General features: G+C 48.0%; 1 protein-coding gene across 5 annotated transcripts in view; it reads left to right on the forward strand.

Moving 5' to 3' along the window:
• The window catches only part of KLHDC4 (kelch domain containing 4), a 30112-nt gene extending 22344 nt beyond the window's left edge, over positions 1 to 7768 (forward strand). For 4 of the 5 annotated variants that reach the window (XM_056360827.1, XM_056360829.1, XM_056360830.1 and 1 more), the window contains 5 exons: positions 498 to 579; positions 3728 to 3936; positions 5233 to 5632; positions 6744 to 6860; positions 7172 to 7768. In XM_056360827.1, the coding sequence (XP_056216802.1) occupies positions 498 to 579; positions 3728 to 3936; positions 5233 to 5632; positions 6744 to 6860; positions 7172 to 7347 (984 nt within the window). In that variant the 3' untranslated portion in view covers positions 7348 to 7768. The remainder of the gene's footprint in view (positions 1 to 497; positions 580 to 3727; positions 3937 to 5232; positions 5633 to 6743; positions 6861 to 7171) is intronic. The other variant, XM_056360828.1, reaches the window with a different exon arrangement.
• The last annotated feature ends 372 nt before the right edge of the window (positions 7769 to 8140 follow it).

Here is an 8140-nt window from a genome sequence, read left to right on the forward strand (position 1 = left end):
TGGGTGTCGTTTTCTTGGTGCTTCCTTTCCTGCCACAAAAAATCAGTTTTAATCCCTTGTGACAATTAATTTCTCTTCTCTAGGTGCCAAAATTCCTGCCCTTAAACTGCATCCCGTAGTCTTCATACAGCCATGAGTCCCACAATCTGTGTTGCAGCCTGGAGAGCCTTTCCTGGTTGTCACAGGCAGAAATTGGTTTTGGCTCATCCCAGGAAGTAGCCCTGGTTTGAACACTATGGTTTTGAGCTGACTGATGCTCCAGAGCCACAGTGTGACTACCAGCTTGGCTTCTGCTTGCTCAGTCACAGTGCTTGTATTTTCAGCACAGTACAGAGTCAGGCTGAGATTAGGTTTATCTGTGGGATGGTGAGTTCAGAATGGCACATACTGTTGTTCTGGCATGAGCGACTTTTCTAGGCCTTGAAAAGTTGGACCTCCTCTGTTTTGGGCGACTGAAACTGTTTAACTGAGCATCCTGGTCTTTCCTTTCTTTGCAGAGAATTAAGAAAGATGTTGACAAAGGCACCTTGCATACAGATATGTTCTTGCTGAAGACTGAAGGTGCAGGCAAGGAGGAAGGTAAGCTACTTCTACAGCTAGGAGGGCTGTGCTGGAAGTGACGCTGCAGGACTGTGAATGCAAATCCTCTCTTTCTTTGAATAACAGACGAAAAAACTCCAAGCCTGGAACAGAATTTCCCGTTTAATGAAAAGCACTATGTCCCAGTGTTTGCTTTGGGTTGATGCAAATATTTCTTCTTCCCAGGACTAGCTAAGTGCATTTGTGTGCTGTGACTCTAGCTTAAAAAGAAGGGGGGTAGGGTGAAGGAAACAGCAGTTGCAAGTGAATATTAGGGGAATTATGTTCTCCTTTTTTTGTCTGTGTGCTAGAGAAGGAAGATGGGCCATCGCACATGCAGACAGAGTTCCTCATTGCTGCACTCTGCAAAGGAAAATGGGGAAGTAGGTGCTTGTTGCTGCAGCAGACTGTACGCTGCACAGCAGTTCTGTCCCCTTCTCACACTCCGTTTTACAGCCTGAAAAGATGAGGCTGTATCTGCTTTGCTGAGCAAAGCTTTTTGGTTAGCCAAAGGCTGTAAGGAGTCACGGTTCTCAGCTCCAGCTGACTTGATTTTGGAGGTAATATAAATGGTAGCTCTGACACAGTGAAACACTGGGGGATTGGAGCTGGCTGCGAAACTGGCAGAGCTCTGGAGGAAGGTTGGGCTATACTTTTTGTTAGAGAATCATTTCTAGCTCACAACATTGTCTGTGTTGACACCTCCCCGTTGGTCCTGGAATAGTCTGAGATGGAGTGGAGGGTCTCCAGGCTTCTTACATAACTGTGGGAGAAGCTCTGGCCTGCACAGGCAGTTTCAGGAAAAACTAAAAAGATATTTTAGGGATTTTTTTTGGTTTGTATGTGGGAGGGAATTAAAACAACATTTTGAAATTCCCGTTCTCTGGGACATTTTGATCACTGCTCTTCTGTTTCACAAAAGAAAATCTTTGGGATTTCAGAATTCTCCTGTGGTGGGTTGACTCTGGCTGGATACCAGGTGCCCACCAAAGCCACGCTATTACTTCCCCTCCTCAGCTGAGCAGGGGAGAATAGAACATGTAACAAAAGGCTCGTGAGTTGAGGTAAGGGCAGGGAGAGACCATTCACTGATTACCGTTGTGGGCAAGAAAGATTTAATTTGGGGAAATCAGCTTAACTTATTACCAATCAAATCGGAGTAGGGAAATGAAAAATAAAAACTAAATCTTAAAACGGCGTCCCCCTACCCCTCCCTTCTTCCCATGCTCAACTTTACTCCTGAATTCTTAACCTCCTCCCTGCCAGCAGCACAGGGGGACAGGGAACGGGGCTGTGGTCAGTTCATCACACGCTGTCTGCTGCTCCTTCCTCCTCATGGGGAGGGCTCCTCACACTCTTCCCCTGCTCCAGCATGGGGTCCCTCCCACGGGAGACAGTTCTCCGTGAACTATTCCAACATGAGTCCTTCCCATGCGCTGCAGTTCTTCATGAACGGCTCCAGCATGGGGTCCCTTCCGTGGGGTGCGGTCCTTCAGGCACAGCCTGCTCCAGCACTGCTTCCCACAGGGTCTCAGGTCCTGCCAGCAAACCTGCTCTGGTGTGGAATCCTGTCCATAGGGCCACAGGTCCTGCCGGGAGCCTGCTCCAGCGTGGGCTTCCCATGGGGTCACGGCCTCCTTCAGGCATCCCGCTGCTCTGGTGCAGGGCCATCCGTGGGCTGCAGGTGGGTATCTGCTCCACCATGGACCTCCATGGGCTGGAGGCACAGCCTGCCTCACAGTGGGCTTCACCACGGGCTGCAGGGGAATCTCTGCTCCGGCGCCTGGAGCCCCTCCGGCCTCCTTCTGCATTGGCCTTGGTGTCTGCAGAGTTGTTGCTCTCACATATCCTCACTTCTCTGTCCTGCTCCAGTTGCTGCTGCTCAGCTCTTTCTATTTTGCTTCTTCCCCTCCCTTCTTAAATATGTCATCCCAGAGGCACTACCACCATCACTGATAGGCTCAGCCTTGGCCAGTGGCAGGTCCGTCTTGGAGCCAGCAGGCGCTGGCTGTGTTGGACATAGGGGAATCTTCTAGCAGCTTCTCATAGAAGCCACCTCTGTAGCCCCTCAGCTACCAAAACCTTGCCATACAAACCCAATACATCTCCACACTGGAAATTCCTGTTTTGACAAACTCTCTTTGGTAGTGGTGTGTCAGTAGTAGGGTATGATCTCATGAGATTATCTGTTGCAGGGGTATTATCAAGAGTGGGTTTGGGCTGGTTAGTTGTTTTATCTGTAAATGTCCCCAGAAATAAGAATCTCATCACTTTTCTTAGGAGAGAGTGTATTTTGTCCCTGGCAAAGGGGGAAGGGGACAATCTTCTTTGTGCAGAATTTCTGAAATGTTAAATTGTGATTGATTTCTTGAAACGTGACTGTCTTAAAGTGGGACTTGGGGAGGAGGAGGGTTGGTCACATATATTGTCCAGATTCCAGACCCTACTTGCATTATGTCCTATTTATAGTTTATCTTGTTGAAATTGTGGTTTCTTCAGAAACACAGTGTCTAGCCAATGCATATACTTCTTCCAGCCTGCATTTTAGTGATTTGCTCTAAATCCAGAGTAGAAAGGATTGCAGCTACAGTGGAGGGTTTCGAGCACAAGCCTTCTCCTGCTGCTGAGGCCTTTTTCAAAGTGTGGTTGGGTCTCCTTACAATGAACTGTACTTATTCTGGGCATTAAGGCAGTGGTGGAAGCTGGCAGATAAATTCTCTCCACAGGACCCTTCTACTACAGTAACTTATGTAGGGCGGGCTCCTTGGGATGACTGAGGTACATGTTCTTTGTACTTGAAGGCCATATATGATCAGTCCTTGTTTGAACTCTGCCCTCTTGTAAAGGTGTGTACACCTTTCAGGAGGCTCCTTGCCCCGGAAAGCATACCTGATGATAACTCTCACCATTTGCTTTTACTGAAGGCGCAACAGCTTTCCAAGGGTAGAAGGGATGTGTGGATTAGCTACATCATTGAACTGGAAATGCAAGTCGTTCTGATTAATGTTGTTGTTGAAGGCGCGCTATACAGTTCTGAGGATGCCCAAAACGGGTTGTTGAGTTACTTGCTGGAGTACTGAAGGGCCTTAGAAGATACAAAAAGGATTCTCCCTTCCTGTTGCTCCTATTTGCTTTTACCTGTTACCAGACAAGTGGGCATGGAGTCGGCTCAACCCGTCTGGAGTGAAACCCACTCCCAGGTCTGGCTTCTCTGTGGCCATCAGTCCCAGTAACCGCTCCCTTCTTTTTGGAGGCGTGCATGATGAAGAAGAGGAAGAAAGCATTGAAGGGGACTTCTTCAACGATATTTATTTCTATGACATCGGGAAAAACCGATGGTTTCCTGGACAGCTAAAGGTATTGTTTTAAAAATAACATGTATATATTCAGTTCATTCTCCTTGATCATGCAAGCTTCTAATTCTAATAACTTGGGGTGCTCCAGAAGCTGAGCCACCAGGTGTGGCTGCCTGCTTTTATTTGTGACCCACTGATTGTGAAGAGGGGGAGAGACTGTAAAAACGAAGCTGGGGATGTGCAACTCTAGTAGGTTTTTGCCACCAGACCAACTAAATTCTTGGCTTTATGCTGCCCTACTCCTTCCCTGCCATGTAGCTCCTTGTGCTCTCCGTGCCCTGTTTCCAGTGTGATGCAGGCTGTCACCTTTCTGGGGAGAGGGGAAGCCTGTGAGTCCTGGTGGTTGGGCTGAAAGCGAGAGTGGTTCAGGAGGCAATCCTCCCCTGGGAGTCAGGCTGCAAGTGCCCCATTGTTGTGTAATGTAAAATGAAAACAGTGGCATGAAAACGCAATTAATGGTGTTTTACTGGAGGCCGGCTCCTGGTCAGATGTGTAAGTCTGACATGAGACAGTTCATTGAAAGCTATTGTGAAAAAATGCCATGTTGCATTGGGATCAAAAAGCCTCCCTCTTTTCCCCGGTGTTGATGAGCTACTAGAAGAGACAAAATACTAACCTCAGCTCATAAGAACTTCAGAAATGTGGCCCTCAGCTCAGATCTTTGATTTTTGTTTGAACCACTCTCAAGGGGCAAGTGAGGTGCAAATGACCTGGTTGAACTTCCTTCTTTCCACCCACACTGTTTCTGGCTTTGATCTCAAAAAGAAGTCAATCACATAATAACAGGCAAACATACACTCAGATGTTTGCTTCTGCCTTCCTAGCTTGACTGTTTTCCAGCCCTTTCATACGATACTTTGAAGACCTAGAGTGCTTCCTGGTAATGCACTGTAATTTAGCACCCAGCAATTGTTTTGATTTCTCAGAATGGTGGGTTACATTCTCTCCCTCCTATCATGGACTAGTGGACTCCATGTGTGTGTTTGCATGCACCTGCAAGATAGAGAGCAAAAGAGCTGTTTTCTGTCTTTTCAGCATATGCTTTTAACAGAGGAAGCACCTCCACGCCATGGGTTCTCCACGAGTTTCATTGCTCCTTGTTTTGTGACTGGTAGAAGCTCGTGCTGAGTGGGAGGTTGCACCTATCACCTAAGGCTTAAAATTGTAGTGAAAAATAATTGAATTCTGCCTCCTCCCTCTCGGCAGCATTCATAGTACTTGTATTAACTGCTGTAAGTGCTATTCGGTGCAGGCAGTTCACACGCAGTCTCCTTCTGTTCCTTGTTGCTGTTAACAGGGACCAAAATCAGAGAAGAGGAAGCGAAGGCGTGGCAGACAAACTGAGGCAGAGGGTGCTGGAGATGGGGAGGTGAAGCAACCTCCACAAGGCCCGGTGGAGATAGTCAAAGAGGTGGTAGCAGAAGATGGGACTGTCATGACAATCAAGCAAGTGATCTCTGGACCTGCAGAAGAGAAGGAGAGGTCTGAATCTGAGGAGGAGGAAGAAGATGGAGCCTTGGGCCAGCAAGTGGAGCCATGCCCACGTTCGAATGCCATGCTGGCAGTGAAGCACGGGGTTCTCTATGTGTATGGGGGAATGTTTGAGGTGGGCGATCGCCAGTTCACCCTCAGTGACCTCTACAGCATTGACCTACACAAGATGGAAGAATGGAAGGTGCTAGTGGAGATGGATCCAAGTAAGTTCTGATGGTGGGATCTCTGTCACTGCCCTTAGCGTAGTAATGTTACCTGGGGGGGGGAAAAACCCCACCAACTATGGAGCTTCCTCAAAGGGTGGTGATAAGCCTTTGAGTAGTGTTTTTTCCTGGGCAGGAAAAAGCTTGAGAGTATGTGATGTGCAGCGTCCTATGGTCACCGTTGCTACAGAAACCTGTCTGGTCCATAGCTTTGCAGTCACTGTAGAGTGTGACCACCTCTGGTTTGTCTACTTTGAAAACCAAGACGTGTAAACAGAACATCTGTGTTCACTGGCGGCAAGTTCTAGCCTGGGAAGTCCTGCTGTTCCTTGCTTGTCCACTTAGTAGAGGACTTGCCTGTCCTCACTTTCTCAGGGTGGTGAGGGTCTTGGGTACTGCAAAGCATGTGCGCGTTAGCTAGGGTTATCTCCCCGCACCTTAAATGTGTAGTATGTTTGGTGTATACTCTGAATACCCTGCTGGGCTGTTCCTGTGCTGGGAAGGCTAGCCCAAGGGCATGTGGCAAGCACAGAAGTCAATTCCCTGAATTCCTGGCTACATGGTCATTACATGAGTGTTCAGTAGTGTTGCAGAAAGTGTTACCTGAGACACCTCAGTGAAGATGGATTTTCTGCTCATTATTGAAAGAAACTGCAGGTCCATCTTAAGAACAATTTGTATCTTGTGGTAGTGGCAAAGTGATTCAGCCCAGGCCATGTGCTTGGCACTGTAGGGAGAAATTAAAAGAGGGTGTCCCTGCGTGTCTGTCTGTGCGTAATGGGCAAAGGGCACAAAGGAGGGAGTCTTGCTTATGATCACAGAACTGTGAAGTGCTAGGGAGGAGAGCTGACTCTTGTCAGCATCGGCACTAACCAGCTTTTCTTCTGCAGCTGTTCTGTGCTGTTCGCTTCTTCCTGTTTAAACTCCTTGCTCTGCTCCTCACCAGATCCAGGCCCTGTACAGTGAGTAGGTCTGCAAGGGCAATAAATACAGCAGGGCTCTTAAGGAGCACATCTGTCTGACCTTACCCTGGCATCCTCCATGACAGCACTGGGTGTACGGGTGGGAAGTAGCTCATTATTTATTTCTTCTGTTTTCTTTCTCATCAAAGAAGCACAGGAATGGCTGGAGGAGTCAGAGTCGGATGAAGAGGATGATGATATGGAAGGTGCAGAGGGAGGGGAAGAGGAAGAGGAGAGCTCTGAAGAGGAGAGTGAAGATGAGGAAGGTAATTATTAAGATGGGTGTTGTCTTCATGCTAATATAAAGTGGGTTTTAATACAATACCTGCTGGTTCCACTGCCAGCCTGGAAGGCCTTACTGGCATCTACATGAGTTTTCTAGGAAAAGCAAAGGATTTATAGTACGCTTTGCTCTAAGGGTAGAGGAGAAGTTTAATTGTTTACTGATGGGTTTTTAGGCTCTTACAAAACACATTAGCTGAAGAATAGTCTTGGCTGGGTTGACACATGGAAGAGCAGCTTGCCTTCATTAGCTGTTTGTGACCTCTCTTCCTGTCTTCCTCCCATTGTGTACTAGGAGAGGAGCAACACCCATCTGTTCAGCCTGGTGAGAAGCACGCAGACTATCTGTCCAGGACGGAGCAGTATTGGATTAAACTAGCCCGCAGCAACATGGGCCTGGATGCCAAGGAGAAGAAGGTGGTAAAGGTGGCACATGCCATGGCAAAGACTTTCTATGAAGATTCAGTCTAGGTGGTGTTGAGGCTGTTCCACAAGTGAAGAAACACACTGGGAGCGGTGGTTAGCCCCACTGAACTCAGCCTGGTGTGCCAGGCAGGCAGCGTCTCCAGGGGGTGTCCTGGCACTCCAGCTTCTGCATACTCGAGTGCCTCTGGGCTGACCAGTCTCAATATGCCTCCTTGATGAATGCTCTGGGTACACTGTTATTCCCCTGGAGGTGGTGGGAGGGTTCTTGAGGAACAGGATTGCGGTTGAAGCACGTGTTTCGCTGAGGCTAGTATATACAATGCGGTCATATTTTTGTTCCAGAGTTGTTTTGAGCCTGTAAGCCAAACTGCACATCACAATGGTTCACTAGTCCCAAGTTCCCTATCCCGACTGGGGCAGAATGTGTCTCCAAGGGTTTCTGCAATAAACTTACTTGGTTACATCATCTTGGTTTTCTCAGTTAATCCCATCCTAGCTTTTCTCCTTCTTTTTCCCCCACTCTGGAAGAGGGATTCCCGTTTCCACTGTGAAATACACAGGTAGGGGTCATAAGATGCAGCCCTGAGATGTGGCTGCGCTGCCTGGAGAAACCTGGGCGTCCTTTCATGCCTTATCTGTATGAGAGCCACTGGAACCCCTGATGCGTGTAACAGTAGAAGTCTCTTCCTTGTTAATGTTAGCTGTAGCAGGTTTTGGCTTTGCTTGTGGAATCTCACATGTTGGCCAAGAAAGCAGTTGTCCTACAAATAAACTTTATGACCGGTGAAATGTCCTACCTTGAGACTGGTGGAGTGTTGAGGGCAGGAGGGAGTGGGCT

Source organism: Falco biarmicus, chromosome 15, assembly GCF_023638135.1.
Source record: "Falco biarmicus isolate bFalBia1 chromosome 15, bFalBia1.pri, whole genome shotgun sequence".
Taxonomy (NCBI): Eukaryota; Metazoa; Chordata; class Aves; order Falconiformes; family Falconidae; genus Falco; species Falco biarmicus.